Raw genomic sequence first — 26,485 nt, forward strand, 5'->3', positions numbered from 1 at the left:
TATTCGTCTCACATAAAATGAGTCACCGTCGCAAGAAAATAACGTCACCTAACATTGGTTCTGTCAGCTGGTTGCCAGTGCGCTTTTCTTGTGAAACATTTTATGCATTTTGCGCCGTAATGCGGGTTTTCTGAATTAATCAAATTGAAGGTATGTTTTCAGTCTTTTTCTTTTTTTTATGACGCTAACACAGCATCTCGATAGAAAGTTGCTACATATCTCGATTTGATTTCTCCGATACTGGATGTCAACAACGTGGTTCCTACTTAAGCATATACTGTAGTACAGTATATAGTACTGTATAACGTTTATGAACATTGGACTCTGCGTTTTTAATGCGAATGCAGTTTTAAAAGTCTCATGCTCTTTTCAGTACACATATTGCTTGCTCACAGTTATCAACTGCCCTTTTAAGTGACACCAACTGTTATTCGAGAGATTGATAGACGGTCAGACGGACTCTATAATAATTTTGGAGGTGACCCTAGTGAGGACAAGCAGTTCGGATTAGAATGAATTCATGAAATATTGAAGTTATTCTATATTTATAACGACTCCTCTCGTTTTTCTTCCTGCTTCACAGAGAACGGGCCGCAGCTGCGATGCCGCCAAACACGGCCCTTATAAGCGATCCAAAGATCGCTTTTGCCTACCTGCGTCCAACTTGTGTCAGGCTGACCCGTGTGCCGACTTTCAACCATGTTGAGACATTGAGTGCACAGTTAAAGGAGGTCAACTCTGCTACCCTGCAGCAGCTCCAAGAGTATGTCCTCTTCCCTCTCCGCTTTGTGCTCAAAGTGCCCGGATCCAAGAAGGAAAAAGTGGTGCAAGCTGTGGTTGAAGCTATGAGTCACATCCTCGAGAATACCTGCGTTCAGAGCTGGCAGACCCTCCATGAACTCTTCTCAGAGCTCTGCCTCTGCCTTTGTTCACCAGACAATCCTGGGAAACCTGCAGATACATCAGAAGAGCTGAAATCAATTGTGCTGAGATGCCTGAATGCCTTGTTTCATGCTGCATTTGAAGATATTGTATTCAAATTTTTCGAAACCACAATGCTGCCTGAGCTGGGAGCTGCCGTTTCACTACTTCTGGCTTTGGCTGAAAAGGAGAAATCCAGAGATGTTCAAATAGCATCCTTGAAGGTCCTTCAGGTGTTGACTCTGCAGTGTGACTGCAATGAGGATCATGTAGTACCCTCCTCACAGGAGCGGGAAGCTGTAGGCAATGCCCTGGCTTCATTCCTACCCGGAGTTACAATGACAGTGACCCGAATCATTACAGGAGACATCAGACAAGGTCATGGAGTCACAGTTAGGGCTGTCAAGGTACCATAAGTTCTTGTTCTTCTTAATATTAATCGTCAAGGCTACAAAGGCAACTTTTTTAGCCAGTTTTTTTCTGGACTCAAGTTTAACCATTGATAGTGTATTTTAACAAAAGATGTGTCATTTCACGCTATTTGTCATTTGAGGTTTGGTCCAGGGCTGTCGGTCTCGTCATGGAAGATGCTCAGCTTCAGTCCAGTGAGCCAGTTAAGTCTCCCTCCGTGGACCTGGGGAGGATTGGCCAGCTGATGGTTCATCGCACACCGGACTGGGTGAAAACCACGTCAGGAAGGCTCTGCTTGCTCCTGAAGAAGATCATCTCGAGCACGGTGGCACATCAGCACTGGAGAGTTCGACTGGAGGTGGTGGAGCTGGCAGAGCACCTGCTGGACAGGTGCAGTCAGGCTTTGGGCGAGTGTGTTGGGCTGCTTCTAGAGTCACTGGTCGGAGCCATTAATGATGATGAGCCCCGAGTCAGAGAGAGGTTTGTTTTGATTGGAAATGGGAGAGCGGGGCGGGTTCAGCGAAATATATTTGCTTATTCCTGGCAGCCTCTCTCCTTTTTTAGGTGTGAAGTAGCACTCAGAAAGGCTTCCCAGAAAAATCAGATGTGTGTCAACGCCAAAGATCTCAGTTGTAAAAATAGCTCTCAAACATTCACTGACGTCCTGTCAGAGAATCTCCACTCTTTGACCACTTCACTGCCCAGACTGATGCGCACCTCCGATGACCAGAAGAAGCTGTTTGTCCTGAATGTCTTTCTGGGTTATTTAAAGCTCTTAGGACCACTGGTCTCTGTGGTGCTGAACTCAGCGGTGCATCTTGAGAGGATTTCCAAAGCTCTGATGCAGGTAACTGCCGGATATTTCACACTGGATGAAAGGATATAACGTGGGTGGAACCTGTCTCCAAATTACACCGCGTTCCAAATTATTATGCAAACGATCATGTTTTTTCAGATGATGAATGATAAATATTTATAAATGGTATGTGTAGATGCCACTCAGCATAGTTTTCAAGTCATCGGCTGTAATTATTTGACTTTTTTCTTTTTAAACAAGCCTCCCAATGACAACAGTATTTTTTTCAAAAATAGAAAACCACTGTTCCAAATTGTTCATACAGTATTAGGAGCTGTATTTGTATTGTAGGAAATGTGAGAAAATGCGCTCAAGTAATGACTCCATTAAAATGTAGTCCAATTCTAAAGTGTCTTCAATACCCAGATTTCCCCTGCTGTCATCGCACAAACACCGTCGCCAATGTGAAAACGGTGCAGGCGATTGTACTCGTATACAGAAACGCAAGATTCCTACCGAGCTGTACAAATAAATTGCTGTTTCCGCAGGTACTGGAGTTGGACGTCACCGATGTCCGTATTGTCGAAGAACGGGGTCACAATGCCACAATAGAACCAAGCTCAGGTTCCCAGCACTCGGCTCACATCCGGAGGAAGCATTTTCTGTTCTTTACAGATGAGAAAATCTTTTCTGTGCTGACGGAGATCTGTCAGTTATTGGGTATGAGGGTTAATCTGTCACCGCCACTCGTCTGTCGACATGCAAACCCATGGTGTCATTTTCCTGTGTTGGACTTGTAGGTCACTATGGCAACATTTTTCTGCTGACGGACTTCTTCTTGGATCTGTACCGCCAGTCCTCGGCGTACAGGAAGCAGGCCGCCATGGTTCTCAATGAAATCATCCGAGGGGCTGCCGGCGTCACAGAGGGTGAAGGCGGAGGACTTCCTCGCTCCCCGGAAGACCTAAAAGCAGTTGTGATGCTGGTCATGGAGGAATACATCAGCCTGAACAACTGGCATTTGATCACAGTCAATGAGGAAACTGACCAAAGTGGACAGGACCAACAGGTAAGGAGGCAGACGCCTTTCCATAAAGACATATTATTTTCTTTTTTTTGGTGTTTTTTTTTTACCCATACAGAAAGGTAAGCGTACCCCTCTAAGTGCATGTGTATTGCTTTGCCTGAGGTATCTCAAATTCATGGAGTTGTGTTGCAGGTGCCGGCCAATAAATAAATAAAATAAAATTTAAAAAACCAAACCACAGTCACGCATCACGATTGCCCGTTTTCTATCCGTAGCTGCTGAAGCCGCCCATCCTCCTTCCCATATCCAACAGTCGTGCCAACCGTCTCCAAGTCATCTCTCCCGCCTGTGCCCCCTCGCTCACCTCAACAGTCCGCCAGCTCAATAGTAACATCTGGCAGCTGTGCATCCAGCTGGAGGGTGTGGCCTGCTTCGCCCAGGCCCTTGGACACGACTTCCGTCCCCTGCTTATGACATCACTGTACCCCGTGCTTGAGAAAGCGGGCGAGGAAACACTTTTGATCCGTCAAGCAGCTCTGGACTCCATGTGGGACATCAGCAAGGCCTGTGGCTACTTGTCCCTAAAGGACCTGATTAATGAGAACTCGGACTATCTGCTCAATGACATCTCACTTAACTTGCAGAGGCTCAGCCAGCATCCGCAGGTAAGTTTGAACGTATTTTTGCGCTTCAAGTTTTTTTTTTTCTCCCTTACGACCACCGCTAGTAACTCAGAACTGGTCGTCGCTTTTGGCGTTATTGTGAACAGTCTGGACTGAAGGTCTTTAGCGCAGTAGAGCACTATAAGGCGCACCTAAAAGCATTCAATTTTCTCAAAAGCCAACACTGCGCCTTCTATATGGATCAATATTCTGATCTCTTGGACGAATTAATAAAACATTTCTGTAAAGCGCTTTTTTACAACTGCAGCGGTTTTGAAAGCTCCATTTAAATAAAGCTGCATTGTATTGTGTTCCCTTTAGCGTAGCTCCATCTAGTGGATGCAGATGGCAATGTCAACTACCATTGTAGCTTCTATTCTATGCGTCTTATAATGCAGTGCACCCTAGATATGAAAACAGTTTGAAGATAGGCCATTTATTGAAGGTGCGCCTTATCGTACGGAAAATACCGTATTGGCCCTCATATAAGACGGTGTGTTTTGCATTGAAATAAAACTGAAAAAGTGGGGGTCGTCTTATATTCGGGGTCTAGACATTATACACATTCACGACGCTAGATGGCGCCAGATATCATTGAAGCGCATGCTAAACTTGACTCCCCAGGCCAAAGTGAAGCCCTGTCACGAAGAATAAAAATAAAAATAGCGGTAGCACGAAGAAGAAAAATAAAAAATAGCGGTAAGAAAGAAAAGAGAAGAAAATAATAGAAGAGATAACAGAAAATGGAGATACGTAGCAACAATCTGGAGAAAAGTGAGTCGAAGATCGGCCAGGTTAACTGGCAGCTGAGGAGAAGTTATGAGTTATTAAGATTTCAATGAGGCAAAATCACATGCTTTTTCTCTCAAATATGTTGTTATAATCATTTTATCATCATAAAAATTTATTTGGTGTTGAATAAGTCTTTTTTTTTTTTTCAAACTTGAGTCTTGAAAAAGATAATCAGGGCCATCTTATATTCGGACCAATACGGTACTATTTTTATTTTTTTTCCCATGACTTTGTCCTGTTGTCCAGGCTCCACGTGTGCTGACTGTGATGTTGACTCACTCCGACGGCACTTTGCTGCCTCTAGTGCGAGACATCATCCAGGACGTGCTCACAGCTCTCGACCTCAGTTACGATCACACAGCCTCTGTCTTCTCCTCGGTTCTGCTCGCACTCATGAAGGCGCTCGGTGAGCTCTCACATGTGATGTCACACTACTGGTAACGAAAGGGTCATCTTGTCGTTACACCACAGTGATGGATAAAAATGAGAGAAAATATCTTTCTCAACCTTTTAGCCATCTTTGGATCAAAAAAATGATCCGTAACTTGGTGAGTGTGTCATGAAATTAAAAGGGGCACTATATGAATATATGTCATGAATTTTAAATACCATACTTAAAATGACATGTGGAATGAAACATTTTGTCATCCAAAGAAAGACAAAGCTGTTTTCAGCACGCCACCTCATCTAATTTAAATTCCTGTGTGCTTTTCTTCCAGCGAGGTGGTTTCCTTTGACTTCTAGCAAAACCAAAGAGTCTGCGCGGTCCAAGCGGGCCCTCGCTGGCCAAGAAGTCTTCAACATCCGCCAGTTCCTGCTGGACTACCGTAAACAGAAAGAGCTGGCAGAAGGCATCGGAATAGAGGAAGATGACCCTCAAGACCTGGGTATGAATCTGCAGCTACAAAACTAGCGCCAATGTTTCGAATGCGTTTGGACCCCTTTCACGCAAAAGTGCAAAGCAGACCTAAGTAGGCAAGTTTTTCCTGGCTCACTGTTATGTGTGCAAGTTACCAATGGGGGATGGAGGATTTTCTTATCTTCCGAAGTTGTATCAGTGCCAGTGTATAAGCAGAACTTTTTACCAAGCGAAAAGTTGCTCCTAATTTAAAAATGTCGTGCCGCAGTAAGTAAATAAATTCATAGTAAACTCATCCCTCAACAGAAATGTTAGACCTCTGATACACTCAATTCTCGCGTGAAAGCACTTACGAAGTGACATATGACTGATTGCCTTTCCAGAGATTCCTCCCCCAACAGAGTTTGAAGAAGGCGATGATGCTGATGTCTGTGATGTGAAAGCCGAACTGCCCGCCCACCTCAGCATTACCAAAGATGTTATGGAGCGCTGCATTCATCTGCTGTCCGACTCAAATCTCTGCCTCCGACTCAAGGTACTGTGGATTGTACATATATATTTTTTCCTTTGATTTTTGATTACCGCTCGTAAACATATACCGTATTTTCCACAATAAAAGGCGCACTGGATTATGAGGCGCACCTTCAATGAATGGCCTATTTTGTAATTTTTTTCACATATTGGACATGCCGCTTTATAAGACGCAATCTACAATGCAGCCATGAGATGGAGCTGCGCTCAAGGAAATGCCAACAGAACACTACACTACACTACACCCTGAATTATATAGCGACCATCAGATGCCAGTAAAACGTATTTAATAAAGCAGCGTCACAGTTCACGTAACCAACAGCAAGTTATAACATTGACTCGTTAATGTTGAACTCTCTTGCCGCTGCTTTATTTCCGTGTTCAATTGCGAAACCGATCGCCTTAAGTTTGAACTCTGCGTTGTAAGCATGTCTCGAGCAAGTAGCCATGATTACCGTAATGACCATACACAATGCGCATCGGATTTTAAGGTGTGCTGTGAGCTTTTAAGAAAATGGAAGGCTTTTAGGTACGCCTTTTAGTGCGGACAATACGGTAATACAACTCTGAACATTAACGCCAACTTAATGATGTTATGATGACAACTTATCTAATACGGTATAGAATATTCACCCTGAATCTGAGGAATATTTTTCCAGGCGTCAAGCCCGTCCGTTCCCAAGACACCAAATCACACGTGACAATTTGACATTAAGCCAAACAGGCGACATTTTTGAGATGTACAGCTTCACCTTGCGCTTTCCCCTCAGATGCTGGATGTACTGGAGCTGTGCGTTGGCGTGCTGAGTGAGAGGGAAAACGAATTGCTACCCATGGCCCATCGCTGCTGGCCCGCTCTCATGCAGAGACTGACAGCCGACGACCCGCTCGCCGTGCTCAGAGCCTTTAGGGTACGTAAAGAAGTCATCACGCTCGCTGTGTGTGATTATGCAACGTGTGTTTCACATCTGCAAATAACCTTTGCAATTCATCATTCAGGTGAAGACAGTGTGTGTTTTGTTTTTTGCATCCGAATGTTCATCAAGTCCAAAGAATCCAAATCTGCACAAACGCAATTCTTCATATTCGTTCAAGTCATTAAACCTCATGACAAAATCATCATTCGGACCAGCACCAAACGGAACAGCCATGTGTTTTCTTCCAGGTTTTGTGTACTTTGGGTCGCACTTGTGGCGACTTCCTGAGGAGGAGGGTCTCCAAGGAGATTTTGCCGAAGCTGACCTCCTCTTTGACTAAACAGGCTCCCATTAGCGCCAAAGCAGGACCTGTCTACACTCACACTCTGGCCTACAAACTGCAACTGGCGGTACTTGAGGGACTGGGTTCTCTGTGCCAGAGCTTGGACCTGGGTGAGTGAAAAGAACCACACACAGATGTACACATAATCCCGGGGCGTGCTGCAGGAACAGTGCACAATTTCAAGCTTTGACACAGTTTCTTTAGCTGCATAAATTGCAACGGCTACAATAGAATAATGAGAGTATCTGGGTAACAATAACAATATGAATAATTATTGTTACTAACCCTTTCAGGGACAGCGGTTACTACAGTGGACAATTTATCATGTTATCAGGTTAGAGCATAGGTGTCAAAGTCAAGGGCCGGGGGCCAGATCTGGCCCGCCACATCATTTTTTTGTGGCCCACGAAAGCAAATCAAGCATGTCAAGTTCCATGATGCTTGCTAAAGTCTGAACCAAATTTTCAAATTGTCATATGTATTCCACAGTAGCATTCATTATTCTTGACTTCTTATTTTAAAACTAATTATTCATCAATTTGTTGTGTGCTGTGTATGTAATATGTGGAGGTGATTAAACATTTTTATGGTTTCCCAAAATTCATAACGGCCCTCCGAGGCAAACCGTAACTACAATGTGCCCCGTGACAAAAATGAGTTTGACACGCCTGGGTTACAGGTTATCATTATTGGTGCATGAAAGGGTTATATTAAAAATATAAAAATAAAGAAAAAAAACATAGTGCCTACACACACACACACACTCACACACATGTAGTTACACCACCAGATGTCAGACTTACACAACAGTGGAAAATATTTCTCTCTTGAACATCCACAGTAAGGAATCTGAATTCACCCAGTGCACAATTAATAAAAGCTGATGCTATTTTATTGGTGCCTGTCTCCAGATACACAAAATAGCTGAATAATAAATACACCCAGTGCACAATTGATAAAAGCTGATGCTATTTCATTTGTGCCCGTCTCCAGATACAGAAAATAGCTGAATAATCAATGCAATTGAAATCAAAATAATTCATGAAAATTGTGATTTTTGTTCCAACTTTGCATGTCAACACTGTTCCTTAAAAACAATTGAATATGTTTGTGTCTGTATCTCTGATGAGATTAGCTTTATTTTGAAAGGTCGAACTCGACACCAACCTATTTATCAATTACGACTGTGACAGGGTGAAACACATAATGGTGGACACAAATGAAAAGTGTGTTTGTGTGGTGGTGGGGGTTGAAGTTGACATCAATGCAACAGATCATGAAAATCCCAGCGGGGCACTTGTAATGTATGTGATAGCTGTTGAATTTACATAAATGGATAAAACCCACTTGTCACATCCTTGTATGAACCTTTTCATGCACCCTGTAACCTGATAGCATGATCAGCTGTCCACTGTACTAACCGCTGTCCCTGAAAAGGTTAAGAGTGCAAATGTGACCAAGTCATCTTCATATTACATCATCATGTGTCACAATACTCAGTGGACTGTGTTAAAAAAAACAAACAAGCACACATTTGTATCCCTTAATTAAAGGAACAGTTGCAAGCAATTCTCTTTCAAGGTCAATTTTGTGCCAGTATAATGAGAGCTGCACCAAAGTCAATCAGCGCCTTTTTATTTCTTTTTTGAGAGAGGGAATCCTTCAGGGAGGTGTTTTGTAGTTGAGCTCTCACAGGAAGTGTTTTGTGTGGTTATTTTTTTTTAAATACTTCCTAAAGCCATATTTTCTACTACTAGTATGTCAACCCAAATAGCTTTAAGGTTTGAGAACTTGAGGATTTTTTAAATTATGTCTAATTTGATTTGATGCTGGTGAAAACATTATTTTCAAAAAGTAAAAAAAAAAAATAATTTACCCATTTCGTTTTACACAAATCAACACATACCACGTTGAAACTTCAAATCAATAGGGGTGTTCACACGGCAAGATTTGGTCCGGTGCTACGCCGGGGCTGCCCCAGTAGAGCGTTCGCACGTGCAAATTAGCTCCGGCGTAGCCCCGGAAAAAGGCTTACACCGGACCAAATTTGATCCACCTCAGGGAGGTGGTTTAAAAATTTGCTCCGGAGCAAATGCTCGTTTGCGAAGCAGCACCGATGTAAATTTGCACGTGTGAACGCAACTGGGTTAAATTTGCTCCAGAGCAAATGCTTGTGAAGCGTACGTACGGCGAAAATGTGTTGCTTTCGTGCTTTGTCAGACTTCCGTCATGTGTTTGTTTAATAATGACACAAGACTTGGCTGGTAACATCTTTCCTTTTGTAGGAGACTGGACTGTCTCGGAGTTGTTAGTGTAGCTTGATCCTTTGTTGTGTGTTCACAATCCCCCCCGCCCCCCATATAATTTATTTAGTGATTTCCTCTCTTGATTTTCTGTTTGGCGCATGATGTGTTTGCTTTTCTGAGTGTCATTGAAGTCATCGTTGATTTACGTTTTCGGGGGCGGTCACTCTCGAGCAGAAGGCACGGAGACCGAGAAGGAGAAGGACGTGCCTGTCCAGTAGTCGCTTGAGTTGTGTATACATTTTAAAAAGAACCAACACGACAGCTCATTTGTTTTCTGTCGTTTTGCTCCGCTGCAGAAACTGCCGTGTGAACGCAAGTGGGGCCGCACCGACGCTGTGCCGGTGCAGACACGCTCAGCGGCTTTGTACGTGTGAACGCTCCACACAATTTGCTGCGGTGCAAAATATATCGCAACAAAATACATCGGTGCAGCGCCGGAGCAAATGTGTGCCGTGTGAACACCGCTAAAGTCACGTTTTTGTCGTAAGTGCAGTCAGTGCCTCAAAAGGATTTTCACTCATCCTGTCAGCACTTCATACAGTGTGCCACATTATAGGTCAGGTCACCAAACAGCAATTGTTAGCCCATTTAGCTGCCAAATCATGGTTGGAGAAATTGTAAATCAGACACACTGTTGGCGCTACCTTGTTGACGCAATTCAAAATGGCTTTGGGATATACTGTATAAAAAAAAATTGCATTCACATATTTCCATTCTTGGCATCCCGGTGGTCCAGTGGTTAGCGCGTCGACTTCACAGTGCAGAGGTTCAATTCCAGCGCCGGCCTCCCTGTGTGGATTTTGCATGTTCTCCCCGGGCATGCGTGGGTTTTCTCCGGGTACTCCGGTTTCCTCCCACATTCCAAAAAAAATGCATGGCAGGTCAATGGAGCACTCGAAATTGTCCCTAGGTGTGAGTGTGAGCACGGATGGTCGATCATCTCTGTGTGCCCTGCGATTGGCTTGCAACTGATTCAGGGTGTCCCCCCTGCCTACTGCCCGAAGACGGCTGGGATAGGCTCCAGCACCCCACGCGACCCTTGTGAGGGTAAAGAGGATCCGTAAATGGATGAATGGATGGATATTTCCATTCTCCATTTGCACCAAAGTCCTGTCTTAATAGGAAAGCAGCAATTGAAGTCAAAGAAGTATTGTTGAAATGGTCCAAGATTTTTGTATGTTGGAGCGGAGCCAAGTTTATGTTGGGTTGTGAGTGGAAATTACGGACAGTCTTCGCCACATGTGCACACCCGGTGCAATTTTCCCCCCTAAATCCAATCATTTGCACACCATTAATTTTTAAGGGTAATGTGAGATGAGTTTGAGACGATATTTAAACCAGTTTGCCATCATCCATATTTATGATTTCAATTAATAATCAATTCAGTTACTCCCAGTCTTTTGCCATTTGCCGCAGGGCTTGAAGACGGGGGGGGGGGGGGGGGATTTACCGGTACTGTACTGGATTACCCCCACCCCCACCATCCCCCGCCACCCCACCCCAATAGCACAAGGAGAGACTTTCTTGGCGAGGTGGTGAGCATGTGACTGAGCAACAGAGGAGAGAAACAGTCTGCGGCCGCATGCCGCCTCACTCATGTGAATACCGATTTGGCTCCGGCTTGCCTTTGGGACGCCTGCAGCAAGCCAATTAGGAAGCCTCAGTCATACAGCGAGCTGCGGACAGGAGCAAAATGATGAAACGCCGCCCCCGGTCATTCGGCTTCTGCCTCAACTGCCACCTTTTCTTCATTTGCCACAGAGCTACGAAGGGTACCTGAGTATTTGTGAGCTCCTCGCGCTTGAATGCCAAGCATCCACAAAGGAAGTGGTCACGAGTGCAAGCAGCAGCCGATAGAATGGAAGAAAAGGGAATGGCGAAGTGGCAGCTGAATAATCCCATTGAACTCGGAAATGTGCCCCCGCTTCTTTTCTTCTTGACACGCCGGCGAGTGTGGGGAAATCGACATGTTTTGAAATGAAGCTTGAAAGAAGCCCATTTTGCACCTAAGGGAATGGCTAAGTGTCTCTCGGGGAGGGGTGCCCGTATCGGACGACATGCGAAGGTTGGAGGGGGGCGGGGGGGGTTGGCTGTCAGAATGAAGAAAGCGAGATGAGTTTGAAGCAAGGCAACATGGGAGGAAAAGAAAAGTGGGCATTTGGCAGGCTTGTGACAGTCCAGTTGGGGTGAGGCAAAGTGGCTCGGCGGACTTGAAAGTGCAGCAGGAAGCCGGTGAGACGTGAAAGGGGGGTCGGTCAGGCTTTTCACACCAACCCGACCGACCCTTTTTCACTGCTTCGAAAAAGGAAAGGGAAGCAGATGAAAGCGTGATAAGCACAAGCACCCCACTGTGAGTCTTGCTCCCTCAGCCAGCTCTGCTAAGGGCCTCAAAAATGCAACGTCTCCATAATCCTCCTCTTTATCTCATCACCGTCTTGGAGGGATGGCAACAGGGATTTCATTATTAGAAACTTTTTGGGTTTTGTTTTTTACAGCGAATGTCATATTGACAAGGAAGAATTGCTCGCAGGTATTCCGTTCATACCAGTGTTGTATCGAGCTGACTAATTCAGCCCGCGAGCAGTTGTGCCACGATGGACGTGGATGGAGCGCATCTTCCCATTGCATGTTGCATTCTTCTTCTTTAGGTGGCAAAACAGTACTGAATGGATGGATGGATGAATTAAAACCTCCTCTTCTGCAGCCATGTGCTGCACTTCATTTTGCCCCATTGCTTCAAGATATAATTAACCGGCGATCAGTTCCAGTCAGTGACGCGAGTTTACGCTTCAAGTTGTTTGAATTCCAAAAAACACTTTTTCCCATCTGTAATATTTGTAAAATAATGAACTCCACGATAAAGCAATCGCCATCGTCTCCACCGGCATGGTCTTGCATTCAAACAATCCCGATTGGCAACAAGTCACTGCAAAATGAAATTAAAGCAAAATAAAGAAAAACTACTGATGGCCGGATGGATTTTTTTTTTTCCAGGTTCAAGCCATGAATTTTCCAAATATGTACAATACTTTCTGACCGTTTTTTTTAATCTTGATCTTCGTCCTGTTTTATTTGCTGGCCTGTGTATTTCCAGCTGAAGCGGACTTGGATGTTGTTTGTGAAGCGTGCCTGCCCTACCTGAGCTGCAAACAACCCATCCGACTGCAAGAGGCTTGCTTGAGGTATAATCAAACATCACCGCATCGCGATCGCAGTCGTCTTTGGTTGCCAGTGTCGAATCATTCATTTTTGCAAGGAGAGCGATACGGTTGTAAGTGAGGTAACTTAACATTTTACTTGCCCAAGTGTATACTTGAGCTAATCATGACATTCAAAGATCTTGGTCCCTCATCACGTCAACAGTACTTCATTGACACCAAATGCTACTTTTCTGAAAAAAAGAATTTTGCCGAATGCATCCCAGATTGAATTTTGTTTTTTGTTTTTTTTTTCCTTCGCAGCGTTTTCCACCACTTGACCCAGGTGGACCCCGATGCTTTCTGGTTGATGTTAAATGAGCTCCACTGCCCGTCCTCCTTCGTCCCACCCCACCCCGACCTGCAGCCCGTGTGGCTGAGCGGGATGGGACGCCCCAGGGACGAGTACTCGGATAATGTGCTCAAACTGCTGAGGGAGGAATTTGGCCAAACGGGTGACGAGTAGAGCCGATTGTGACCAAAGTACTCCCAGGGGACGGTTCAGTGCAGAAGATCGACGCGTGTACAGATGTTGTAGACATTTTTACCCAAGGTATAATTTTATATAACTTTCCAGGTAACCGTGTCATGTTCGGATTGTGGCACAGGAGTTTTTTTGTTCTCACTTTTGCCCTGTAATCCGCCCACCTCATCACGACTACAATTAAGAAAACGAACTTGCATACAGAAAGCTTTTTTCAGTCAAACTTGAATACAGCACATGAGGAATAAATGTTTGGTCTCATAAAGATTTGTTGGCAATGTTTTTAGAATAGGCACTGGTCGACAATTAACTGAATGCATGAATGGTTAAAAGGTTATTTTGACAAAAACTTCCCAAAGTATAAATAGTATTTCTCAAGACCACCATATCCACTGCTCTGAGTGTATAGTGTCCATCAAAAATTCTTGAAGATCCTTGTCAAGACCATTTATATTGTGTTAACTATCAAATGTAATACCGACAAAGTTGTGAGGCTACGAGTGTCCTTCTTCAGGGCCTGCTAGAAATGACCAAGATCATTTAAAACAGTGGTTCTTTACCTTATTAGAGGTACCGAACCCAACCAATTAATGCACATTTACCGAACCCTTCATGAGTGACAAATAAATACAGTGTGTGTATATATCCATCCATTTTCCAAACCGCTTAATCCTCACTAGGGTCGCGGGGGGTGCTGGAGCCTATCCCAGCCGTCTTCGGGCAGTAGGCAGGGGACACCCTGAACCGGTTGCCAGCCAATCGCAGGGCACACAGAGACGAACAACCATGCACACACACACTCACACCTCGGGACAATTTTTAGCGTGTCCAATCAGCCTGCCATGCATGTTTGTGGAATGTGGGAGGAAACCGGAGTACCCTGAGAAAACCCACGCAGGCCCGGGGAGAACATGCAAACTCCACACAGGGAGGCCGGAGCTGGAATTGAACCCGGTACCTCTGCACTGTGAAGTCGACGTGCTAACCACTGGACTACCGGGCCACCTGTGTGTATATATACTGTATATATACAATATATATATAATTTTTTTACAAATTCAAGCTATTAAAAAAACACATTTATTAAAAACAAAAAAGTAAATATAATTTCAAGAGATAAGGATAATGTACTTTTTTTTTTTAAATTTACGACATACTATCACGACATTCACAGGTTGACGACGAAGCGAACTAAATTTCCTACAGCACTGATTGGACAAGCAATGTCACGTGATCATCTGCAGCCAGTGACGGCCAATCGGGCGTGTCATAACTAATTAACATGTTGAGTCGCATGTGTCTTACCCCCCACGGCAAGGGACTCCGTCGAACCCCTGAGACCGACTCACCGAACCCAGTTTAAGAACCACTGTTTTAAAATGATACAAAATAATGTTTCCTCATTAATCAGATATGTGTAGATGTTACAAAAAAACGCAAATGACTGAATGACAAGATGTAACGCATTCCCCAAATAGAAATTCACTCATTCAACATTCTTTGACCTGACTGAATGTATCATCTTGTATTTCAAATAAATTACCTTCTTGTTACAACCTTGATTGAATGATGACTTGCAGACGGTCCGCGACTCAATGCCTTTTCATAGAGTCACAGGCTTTCATGCTCGAAAGTGTCATGAAGGAATCGCCGGCCCCGCCAAGCAGGTAGTCTATCCAACAAGGTGGTGGTAGTCTTTGAAAGGCTTTCTTGCTGCTGTTATTCACAGGCAGCCGACATATCACCCATCACAGCTGTTATTGCTCTTAAGCCTTCGCCATTCAGGTTGTGTTTCAATAAAGGAGGCCCAGTCGCTCTCTATTATCGCATCACCTCTCTGGTCGGGTGGCGTTGGGGGGTGGGATGGGGTGCCCCAAGCCTCCCACCTTCAGTGTGCCGTAATGAATGTACGAGGCCTCCGCTGTGAGGAAACAAGGAAACCTTTTCCATTTAGGCGGCCCGACTTAATGTAAAGCAAATGTGGCACGCCGTCTCTTTATCTCGTTGTGTGCCGCGGCTATTTATCCCCCTGCCAGCGCCTGACAACAGCACCATTAGTCATCAGCGTCAACGCAGGTGGGAGGGGCCTCAGATACGCATGCACCTGCAAAGGGTGCTGCTGCCTTAATACCCCCACAGCATTTTCATGACAAATTATAATGTTATGGTGGTATAGAAAAAAAAGTGAAGGATGCAAATAAATAAACTGGGTTTATACATTCTAATCAAGACAGACGTTTTACACACACTGTACTACATTTGGTGCGGCCAGGTGTCGACCTCGCAGTGCAGAGGTACCGGGTTCAATTCCAGCTCCATCCTTTGTGGAGTTTGTATGTTCTCCCCGGGCCTGTGTGGGTTTTCTCCAGGTACTCTGGTTTCCTCCCACATTCCAAAAAACATGCATGGCAGGCTGACTGAACACTCTAAATTGTCCCGAGTTGTGAGTGTGAGCGCGGATGGTTGTTCGTATCTGTGTGCCCTGTGATTGGCTGGCAACCGGTTCCGGGTGTCCCCCGCCTACTGCCCGAAGACGGCTGGGATAGGCTCCAGCAACCCTCGCGACCCTTGTGATAAGCAAATCGGAAAATGGATGGATGTAGTACATTTGTGTGTTTTTACATGCTTTTAAGGGGCGGGGCGAGTGACATCTGGAGCACCAACTCCATCTTATGGAGGCGGCTTACCACACAGTTAGTTTAGTATTCGTCCTGCTCCATGCTCCATGGCAGTGAGTTCATTTTGCATTAAAGTGTTTATGCCGTTGAATAAACGCAGCGGAGCAATCACTTTTTGTCTCCACTTTGCTAAAGTAGCAATGTATTTAAAGCTAGCTACTCTAAGCCACTGCCTACAAAAAAAAAATAAACAAAGTCATTACGTACGTACATTTTGTCCAGCTTCATGTAAATGTTTTTCAGTGTGTGTTGTCTAAAATGCTGCAACATTTCCCTTCAGGCAACAATGACACAATAATCGATGTTTGTAGGCTATTTATTTTCTGTGAGGCATACATGTTAGCATGAGCTCAAACTGTGCGCAGAGCAATTTTACATGTTCCTTCTTATTTCCTGGACTAGCCTTCATATCATAACAACCGGTGGAAAGAGTCCGAAAGAGTGTTCTTCGGGGACTGTTGTTGAGCAAAACCTTCCAGTAGGTCTTTGAGGCGAAATAGGCTGCGCGCTTACTCATCCGCATCGTCGCAAAATATTCTCTGTCTCGTTGGATCCCTTTGGAGCAAAGTCGAGACCTGTGTGGGCTGATGACCGGGCTCCATTCAAGCATGTACACGAATAAGATTATTACTAGTGGTTACAAAAATGGCAGAGATGAAATGAAGTCTCTTAAGCCGTTGCCAACGTTCCCAAACCGCTCAGAATCGTGAGCCATTCTCTTGGGCGTTGGCAGACAGGTACATACTAAGATAGGTTATCTCAAAATGTCATTCATCTGTCTGTACAGCACTTTTGGAAAAGCTGAGAAAAATAAAAACAACACGAAAAAAAATTCCAACTGAACAAGTAACGCAGGAGATCAAATACAACAACATAGTTTTAACAACCAAACAATATTTGGAGAGGGAGGGAAGCAAATGCGCCATCTTTGTATATTTCTTTGAAAAGGCTTTTAAGAAAACAACCGAACATGCATTCTCTTCATGTTATACAGTGTCGTTATGTACAAAGTAGTTTCGAGGCTTACCGTCCAAAGGATTGAGGCTTTTTTTCATGGCTGATGAGCAATAGAAGAACGTCGTTGTTGTTATTATTATGAAAATACAAGGCTGAATATACCAATATTGTACTTTTTTTTCTAAGAAAGTCTCCTAAACAAAAGAGCACATTCATAATTTTGTATGTACAGTATATATTTAGTAGGTGAGATCCACGGGGAATAATAGCCTGGTTTCTCACTCATGACAATCACAGAATCAAAGCAAATGTAAACAAATGCGTTGCAGCCAAATCACGATCGCTTGTTGACTTTGTTCGCAGGATTACGCAAAACCAACAGCACCAAACTTTTTCGTGGGGCGGCAGATGGGTCAACAAAGTCGACGCATTGGAGATTAAATTATCCCTCAGCGCGAGTGGTTGTTTTTCTAGAAGTAGCTTGCGATGTATTTTACATCGCGCTCAAAAATCAGCTGGGAGAGGCTCCAGCTCACCTGCAACCTTTGTGAGGACAGAAAATGGGCAGGTAGGAGGACGTTTAGCCTCTACCAACTATGAATTTTGCGAGATGTTGTTTTGATGACGCTTTCCTCAAAAATTGTCTCGTGAGGCAAGAAAAAACTCGTTACATGTTAATGCAAATACAGTGAATAGCAGTCCACAGAATACACTAAAAAAAAAAACAACAAAATTATTTTGGGGGGGCTAAAACAATAATTTAAGTTGGACAACCTTTAAATGATAAATCATTGTTTGCTAGCACAACAAAGCAACACCTGGCTGAGTTTATTTTTTTTTACTTTAGTTCTTTAAACTATTTCTTTGTTGCGAAATGCGGTGAAAACACTTTTCACATCTGCACAATTTAAAATGTTTTGTTGAATTGTCCAACATAAAATTTTATCGATTTGTTGCCTTGAAATTTTCATCCCCCCCCCCGCCCCCCCACACCACCCTACCCTGATTACACTGTTTGTTTGTTTTTAACAGCGTCATCAGAATGTCACCCTCCGTTCTTGTACAATGTTTTACATTAATCCGCAATGAACCAAGAAGTCTGCTAACTAACATGGATTTTCATCATTGTTGAAATGTACTGTCGGCACATGTTTGCACTCTACTGAATGCAAGTCTGTTTTTTTTTGTTTGTTTTTTTTTTGTTTTTTTGTTCAATGGATTGAGAGTGCAGGTGTGTGTCCACTTCATGCAAGGTAAAATGAACTCAAATTGGTCATTTTAGAAAAAGGGCACGTCAGACACAAAACAAAACTGATTTAAAAAGGAAAGCTACACATTCCCGGCACAGAGCCCTCAACAAGCCGAGGTTATCATTTAATGCGTATGAGATTGTGGGTTTGCCACTGTTTGGAAAGTGTAGCTTTTATGCGCATCATACATTGCAATCTAATGTGCTTTATTTTATTTTATTTTTTCAGATGCAATCAGATTACAGCACGCAGCTGGGCTCATTGGAGCAGTCATTGTTGCTATGGTTAATGTCCACATCCCGCTTCCTCAGCTTTCTGCCGCCGCTGGGATGGCTGTGCTGCGAGGCAGAGGAAAGTCGCTTGCCGTGCTCGTGGGAGCGCCCTTCATTTTGGGGGTGGCTGTGAGCATGCTCGAACCCCGAATTGCCTTTGGTGTCATCCGGCACCTGGAAGTTGTCATACTGGTTACTGGTGATGATGTCGCTCTCGGCTACTACCTGCAGGTAGGCGCGCACGCGGTGGTGGCGCGCCCCTTCTCCGTCACTGAAGTCGATGACTCGGCATTCGTAAGTGCCCTCGTCGGATGACTTGACGCGGGAGAGGCGGAGCTTGTGGGAGATGTTACTTCCCACAACCTTCACTACCTGGTAACGGATGACAACAAAAAGCACGGTGAGGTGAGGAAAATCATGCTGCGCGGTATCCAAAATGCAACTTGAAAGTGTCTGTAAAGTGAATAGAAATATACTGTACATTGTAAGAATGTTAACAACCCTACAAAATTGGAATGATGAAAAAAATCAGCAACTACTGTGGATGAAAGGAGTCTTCGAAAGCGTGAAGAATCAAGCCGCCGTTCACGCCGCTCTCAAACTCTGTTGGTGTGTACACTGAATGTGGCTCAACTGTCAACCGGCAATCAAAAAACTACAGTGATCACTCGCCACTGAGCGTTTCAATTTATGCGGCTTCGGTGTTACGCTTTTTGTTTTGTTTTTTCAAAAATTAATTAAAAAAATAATAACAGCCATAAATGCGAAAAGACATGTTCAGAATCACTCCGAGGGACGATTTAGAGTGTTCCATTAACCTGCCACGCATGTTTTTAGAATGTGGAAGGACACCGCAGCACCCGGAGAAAACCCACACAGGCACGGGGAGAGCATGCAAACTCCACACAGGAAGGCCGGAGCCGGAATCGAACCCTGCACCAGTCGACCACCGGACCGCCCATGTAATAAGAAATATTTTTCGAATCTTGTAAAGTATGTTTTGCCATTCACGGTCTGTGGGCGTCGCCATTGTTGGGTGACATCAGGCGGATATTTTTTTTCCCTCTGACTCCGAGTTTTGAGTGGTGTTCCTTTCCTGGTCCGACGCAAGTTCACAGCACGTATCTCACAATTAAACATTCTCCACGTGCGCATTAGCAAAAGGCGTGCGTGCACGTCTGTGAGCGTGTGCGAATTTCACTGCGGCAAATGAAACTATCCTCTCATTACAACACATCTGTAGTTAATATTCTCAGATGTGGGCTCGCACAGGCATCGCCTTCCTGCTCATCTTGAAACGGGAGACGCAACATTATGCCCATTAGCACAATGTAATGAGCTCTGTCTCAAAAACTGCTCGTCACACCTTTTGAATATATTCATTTAAGTACACGTTTCCAGTGGTGTATACTGCGCTGCATCAAACTGAGAGCAGCGTTTTGTATTTTTGGACTTGGGACAGGCTCCAGCTCACTCGCTCCCCGAATGAGGACAAGCGTGATGGAAAATGGATGAATCGATTGCATGATTCGTTGATTATTTGAAGTGAAGACCTCAGTCAAGGCTGGTAAAAAAAATCTAAATAAAAAGTGAAACGAATGAAACGAGGGCTGTTTGTTTACGAACCAAGCGCACCATCACGAGACATTGTCGTGTGTCACTCATTTAAATTATCCAATTGAACTTCATTGTTCCGAAGAGTCTTATTCATTTATTTCTACCAATGTATTTTAGGTCATCTTTTGCTTGACGCACTGAAAAACAGTTCTTGATTTTACTCAATTTTATTCCATCTAAGCGGTTGCGGATAGAGCCGATTTTATTTTGTGCAGCCACTTGAGGAAATAAAATTGATTAAATTCAACACGCCAGGCTTTTTCAGTGCGGGCAGAGTAATTAAATGCTTCTTCCACTCGCTGGCAAGGAGGCACAATTAAAACGGTTGCAGTTCATACAGTAAGTACTGGCTTCTTGCTATAGTCTATCAACTTTGTGTTCAACTCAACAAGCCCAGATTTCACACTAAGTAATTACAATTGTGTCTTATTGAGATCGTAATTATTTTGGTATGTACTGGAGCTGCAGTGAGATTTTTCTACTGCAAAATATGTGCATATGGTATGCTATTTTGTGTTGATGAAAAGAGATAAGAAGGTTATACAGCAGTACATCTACTTGGTTCTAGAAGAAATTTCTTAACTAGAAAACTTTGTAAGTAGAGACGCGTTTTCCATGTAAATGCCTTAATGCGTTCCAAAGTGGTTTTTGCCTAGCGTTTTGTAAAGAACTGATCCAAGGACATTTGCTTTTTCGGTTTTTAACAATCCTTCGAAAATGTCTAAGGCAAACATCAGCATCGTGAGCGATCGCCCGACTGGTGAACACTTTTTCTGGGGGATTCACATTTGCGTAAAACTATCGGAACGCCTCATGGCCCGAGGGGCGATTGACGAGGACGCAGCATAGACATATCTCTATGTATCTACACACAACGACATATACGGTAGAGGTTCCTCTGAGCCAATGGGATATCAAGAAGATGGTGGGTAATAGCCAATGGCAAAGCAGCTATAAGCATGTTGCGTTCAGGAAACTCGGAGCTGCGAGTAGCAGCCCATTCTGTATTTTTACCTTTCGTATCTTTGATATTTCTTTCGTAACAAGAGGCTATATTTTCCTGTCGAGGCTTTTCGTAATTTAAAAATTTCGTATGAAGAGATGTTCATAAGTCGAGGTACCACTGTACTTCATTGCGACCTTGAAGTTATTTAACATTTACAATGGGAAAACTGTCAAATCATTAAAGAAACAGACCGACTGTGTTGCAACTCTGTCCTGATTTTGTGGTCAGCAAGATGGATGCAGCACAACCTATCTTTACTTTTTATTTTTGTTTTTTTAGCATGTACATCGCAGACTTCCAAATCGGGATCTCACCTGTACTAAAGTAAACTGAATACTGTTCGGAGTAAACGGGACTAAAGAGTGAACACTCCCGTGCACGTGGATCATCTAAAACTGTCGCCTGGCTCATTATCCACCAGGCGACATCTTTCACTTGCCGTCTGCGCCTATGGATATGGGACACCAAGCTTGTAACGAGTCTCCAAGCTGCACACACACACACACACGTTGCTCCCTGGGCCTTTATTTCTTATATGTATGCATTGATTCACATCCATAACAAATGCGAAACTCATTTGCCTATCCTTTGAAAACATATCACGGAGGAAGATATGGAGGCGTTTGTGGAATAAATGTATGGAAGGGATACGAGCTACTTAAAAATCTTGAAACTGAAGATCAGAAACACAGAAAACCGATTTTTATTTTTTTGGTCGTAATCCTACGAAGTGTACGCGTCCTTGTGACTGCTGTGGAAAAGAGGTCATTAAGGCAAGTGGAGCCTTTTACATTTCATCGAAAAGAAAATCCACATTTGAACCTGATATGGCGCTACCGGCTCCTTTCTCAATGCCAAGTTACCGTGGAAACCAGGAGGGACAGAAGAACATATACCGGTACTTTGAAAGAGCCAGCGTTGACGTTAAGTGGCCGTGAAGACCATCGAGGATGACAGGACCTCGTCGATGCGATGATTGCATCCAAAAAATATATCTACATATGCCATCCCTAGCGTGAAATGGGATAAGCAACACCGGCAAATCAGCCAGAACGAGAAATGTAAATGCAATCAGAATGGGGTTGGCGCCTCATGTAATCATCGAAGATTCTTAACAGCAGGTTTCAGAGCATAGCGACGATTAACTCACGCTTATCTTTGTAGCATCCTTTGGCATCTCCTCCTCCGGAGATACCTGCGTAAAATAGGAAGAGTCAGGATTACTTCCCAATTTTGATGGGAAAAGAAGTGACGTTTTTTTTTTTTTTTTTTTTTTCAGAAAACGAACCATGAAATGAACCGAGGGATTAAAAGGTGGTGGAAGCATCACAGTGCACTGGATTGCCACATACAGTGCAATGACACCGTGTGCTCTTAGGAACTTTTGTCACCCCAGGACCCGCATTTCAGCTCAAATATAGCCTTTGAAAACATCATATTTTAAACATAACCACGAATGCTTGCATGTTCTAAGTGCATTTCAGGAAGCCTTATCAAGGAACCGAAGATGAACATGACAACGGCATTTACAAAAAAAGAATATGGTACAAGTTGAATATCACAATTGGACAAAATACGGCCAAAAAAAATTCACTTGTATCTTGGCAATGATGTCTTCTTTTTTGGAAAGTCCCTCACTTTACTGTAGAGCTCAGTTTGCTAGAGCTAATGTGTGCTTCTATCATAAAAAAACCCCACTTCTTATTCATTAGCATTAACACAAGCCAATGGGAAAAAAAACAGCACTAACTGAGGGTGCCAGTATTTTCTGCCTCACGACATATTCTCAAGTGAACTATGTAGATGTTCAAATAATTTCATTCTTAATCTAAAAAGACATTTTTAGATTACGCATGCTCATTTGACTAAATTTCCTTGAAATGAATAACCAATCAATTATTCGATGATGTTTGAAACTACAACGGATGGAAAAATATTGCGCTGAATATTCTGATTTCCTGTTTCAACCCAGTGTTGTAAATAGCTTTCGATATCGGCTTTTGCTGGCGTTCTTCTTCTTTAGACGGCGAGACTGAATCTACAGCGCCTCTGCTGTTTGCAGTTCAGTTCTGCACTAAATAGGAAAGTCCATGCAGTCATCATGTCCGCACAACTGAAGTCTGAACGATTTCTTAACGCTTTTATTAAAAGTGCCATTAATATGGTCAAATGTGTCATTTGCAAACGTATGGTCATGTGTGTTTGTTTGCACACGCGGTACTTTGACTACGCTGACGAGTGCAGCATCAACATGACTCTGAAACTGTTAAACGTTTTGTTGTTGTTGTTGTTGTTATCTTAACCCATTCATGGATCTATAATGCTAACCTGTAACCTGATCACATGACAGGCTGCCCACTGTCGTAACCGCCGTCCCTTAAAGGGTTCAACGATGTTACCTCATTGGTTTTCCACGGCTGTCTGTCTGTCCAGTCCATATGGTTCCGGATGTACCACCACTGGATCTCGAGAGAGTAGGAGGGCATGCCGGCCCCCCTGAACGAGCAGGCCATCTCCACATCTTGACCCCTCTGAGCGGTCGTATCATGAGGCACCGCCGTGAACATGGCTGGACACACAAGTTGGTTAGTTACTAGAGCGTCGCTTTGGTGTCATTTGATTTACAATACAATGTACTGTAAATGTGATCATCATTAACAGGTCCCCCAAAATCTAAGTTGGAATATCCTCAACACCACCAATTGTGTTGTCTTCTCTGACTGTTAAGCGTCAAAAAAAACATACAAACCCTGGGAGAACAATCAAATGTCACACAAGAGGGCCCGAGCCAAGATTCAAACCCGGAACCTCAGAATGATGAGGCAGATTTGCTCAACAGGACTCCACCATGCTACTTTAGAAAAACATCAGAAAAGAATGGGTATTTTTTTTTTCAACTTGTGAAAAAGGTTATGTGTGTGTGTGTGTGTGTGTGTGTGTATACACATCTGGCATATTAAAAACCCTTTCAAAATTCCTCACATGTTGCTGTACGAAATGATTTCCCTGTTGAATTAAAAAAAAACAAAAAAAAAAAACAACTTAATCCCAAGCATCAATGTAACACCTGCTCACAACATGCTGACACGGCTTAAAATATTTGTCTCCACAACCGAAACGTGTTGCTGATGCTGATGCTGGTTCTTTTTGTATTGTTCACTGCAGTGCCAATGACTACAAAAACAAGCTATCAGTGTTTTTTTTTTTTTTTTTTTTTTTTTTTACACAATGAACACGTTGTTTCTGTCTATATTTCAAGAAGGATAAATGCAACACCATTTTACAAGAATAACTGTTGATGGCTGTGCAAGGCCGCACCTGCCATCACTTCCAAATCAACATCTGATTGACATTACCAGATGGTGTAAAACAACAGGACTACAACAGAAATAAAAGTAGATTGTAAAATCTTTTTGGGGATTCAACAGAAGGCATTGCAGAGCCGAGCACCTTGATAGCACATCCAATCAGATCTCTCAAATGTCAACCCTTTCCTGCTCACAGCCATGAGCGGGCCCATTCGCATGGTGTCCAGGGATTGGTAAATAAATACTGTCGTGTACGATTATCCCGCATTAGTTTGAAATTTCATCCGTCAGCAGATGTGCTGTAATATGATTCATCAAGCATCTGTATGCCGAAAGACTTTCTCATTCTAACCCTCCAAAACTGGAGACTATTGATGTTATTCGTGGCACAGAAGCAGTCGTTCGGGATGCAGAAAGTGACGTGCGACTGCATCTGTCAGATTAAACGCTGCTGTCTTTGTACAGGAAAGTCGAGGGGTGGAGCATGTGCCAGAGATGCACTATTCATAGAGTCAAAGCGCATGTAAATAAGAAGCCAACCGTGTACGAAGTCGCAAGAGAATCAACAGTCCTAGACTGATACGAAGCCTGAATAGTAAACAACATGCTGTGGATATAGCTGACAGAGGAACAAAAGAAAGCATAGTTCTATTTTTACCAGTCATTTTACTTATACCCCAGTGTACAAATATCAACAACATCGCATCTTCAGAGATACATTTATTTATTCATTCGTTTATCTGGGCATGTATGACACTGTGTCGGCCCACCATATCCCTTGCAGTTAATGGCCCGCCCGGGCTATTTGAAAATTTAATGAATAAATACGATAGGTTCTTGCTTTTGACGCCAAATATTGGATTTTATATTCATATTGTGTTTTATTATAATATATTTCACATCTTGTATTTTATACACTGCCCAAAACACATTACATGCAAAACAACTAACTATTGAGAAGCACTTACTCTTAAATAATCCAGTATAATATGAAATGATCAATGGAACCTATTGTATTATATCATGGATAACTGCACATAGGGCTACAGTGAAACTCCTCTACAACGAAACCTATATGGTCGAAAATACCCCCTAGTGTGAAAAAAATCTTCATTCATTAACGCCATTCCACTTTCCTGCCCCCCATACGACAACAAAAAAACCCTGTTGCGTTATACGAAATCTTTTCTCTGCTCTTGCCTCTCGACGATTCACGACAACGAAGTCTACTACTGCTTTGTTCGGAAACGGCAACAGCAACCACCACACTGGTTTACACATGCGCAGTAGTACAGGAAGTATTTGTTATTGTTAGTTTCAGACGCAGCAAGAACGTTGCATTGCTAAAATGGCTCCAAAACGGACCTTTGGATGTCAAGCAGCTAAGGCAAGAAGAGCGCTGACACTGGAAGAGAGGGTAAAAGTGATCAAAATGAAAGACGGAGGAAACAAAATAAAAGACATTATCCAAGAAATTGATGTAAGTGAAAGTGAATGCTGATCGTAAATTTCGCAATTTCTTTCCCTTCTTCTCTTTCTACACTGACGATAGGAAGTGTCATATAAGTGTATGCTCATACTGATGCACTATTGGAATAAAAATAAAGAGTACACATACGTTTGTGTGTGTGTGTGTGTGTGTGTGTGTGTGTGTGTGTGTGTGTTTACATATGAGATCAAATTTGCCACAGTGAAAAATGTCTTGAAATGAAAAATTTCTTGCTGCAAACATGATTTCATTGTAGAGGAGTTTCACTGTAGTACCAATTCTGACAAGGCCACCACAACTGAGCTCACAGGGCCACGACTCAAAACGGCTTAATATTGGACCCCACCTATGCCGCCAATACTTAACCAAAGTCCATCCATCCATCCATTTTCTGCCACTTTTTGGTTGGGTCGCGGGGGCAATGGCTTTAGCAGGGAAGCCCAGACTTCCCTCTCCCCAGCCACTTGTTCCAGCTCTTCCCGGGGAATTCCGAAGCGTTCCCAGGTGTGTCCTAAGTCATCCCCGCAGCCTCATGCCAGTGAGACATGCCCGGAACACCTCACCAGGGAGGCGCCCGGAAGGCATCCTAATTAGATGCCTGAGCCACCTCATCTGGCTGCTCTCGACGTGGAGAAGAAGCAGTTTGAGTCTCAGCCCCTCCC

The 26,485-nt window shown here is 43.5% G+C and overlaps 2 protein-coding genes and 1 long non-coding RNA gene across 3 annotated transcripts in view; 2 read left to right on the plus strand and 1 right to left on the minus strand.

The window, feature by feature from the left end:
* Nucleotides 1-26: 26 nt before the first annotated feature.
* Nucleotides 27-14,802, plus strand: tti1 (TELO2 interacting protein 1). The gene is made up of 14 exons (XM_086106969.1): nucleotides 27-150; nucleotides 584-1,328; nucleotides 1,475-1,812; nucleotides 1,897-2,179; nucleotides 2,677-2,848; nucleotides 2,929-3,197; nucleotides 3,431-3,820; nucleotides 4,856-5,015; nucleotides 5,329-5,496; nucleotides 5,852-6,003; nucleotides 6,770-6,910; nucleotides 7,165-7,369; nucleotides 12,660-12,747; nucleotides 13,027-14,802. The coding sequence occupies exons 2-14, from the start codon at nucleotides 603-605 to the stop codon at nucleotides 13,226-13,228; spliced, it is 3,294 nt and encodes a 1,097-aa protein (XP_085963095.1). The 5' UTR covers nucleotides 27-150; nucleotides 584-602; the 3' UTR covers nucleotides 13,229-14,802.
* Nucleotides 14,803-16,224: 1,422 nt separating this feature from the next.
* The window catches only part of vstm2la (V-set and transmembrane domain containing 2 like a), a 30,025-nt gene continuing 19,764 nt past the window's right edge, over nucleotides 16,225-26,485 (minus strand). Inside the window, exons 2-4 of the mRNA XM_086106980.1 lie at nucleotides 23,426-23,595; nucleotides 22,177-22,221; nucleotides 16,225-18,775 (exon numbers count right to left, since the gene is read on the minus strand). Of these exons, the coding sequence (XP_085963106.1) occupies nucleotides 18,371-18,775; nucleotides 22,177-22,221; nucleotides 23,426-23,595 (620 nt within the window). The 3' untranslated portion in view covers nucleotides 16,225-18,370. The remainder of the gene's footprint in view (nucleotides 18,776-22,176; nucleotides 22,222-23,425; nucleotides 23,596-26,485) is intronic.
* Nucleotides 18,697-23,598, plus strand: LOC147210221 (uncharacterized). Its single transcript, XR_015100446.1, has 3 exons — nucleotides 18,697-18,808; nucleotides 19,241-19,365; nucleotides 23,460-23,598. It is a non-coding gene; the product is annotated as an uncharacterized LOC147210221 (long non-coding RNA).

The sequence above is a fragment of the Hippocampus guttulatus genome, chromosome 1, assembly GCF_054856545.1.
Source record: "Hippocampus guttulatus isolate MCC_2025c chromosome 1, RoL_Hgut_1.0, whole genome shotgun sequence".
NCBI classification, from domain to species: Eukaryota; Metazoa; Chordata; class Actinopteri; order Syngnathiformes; family Syngnathidae; genus Hippocampus; species Hippocampus guttulatus.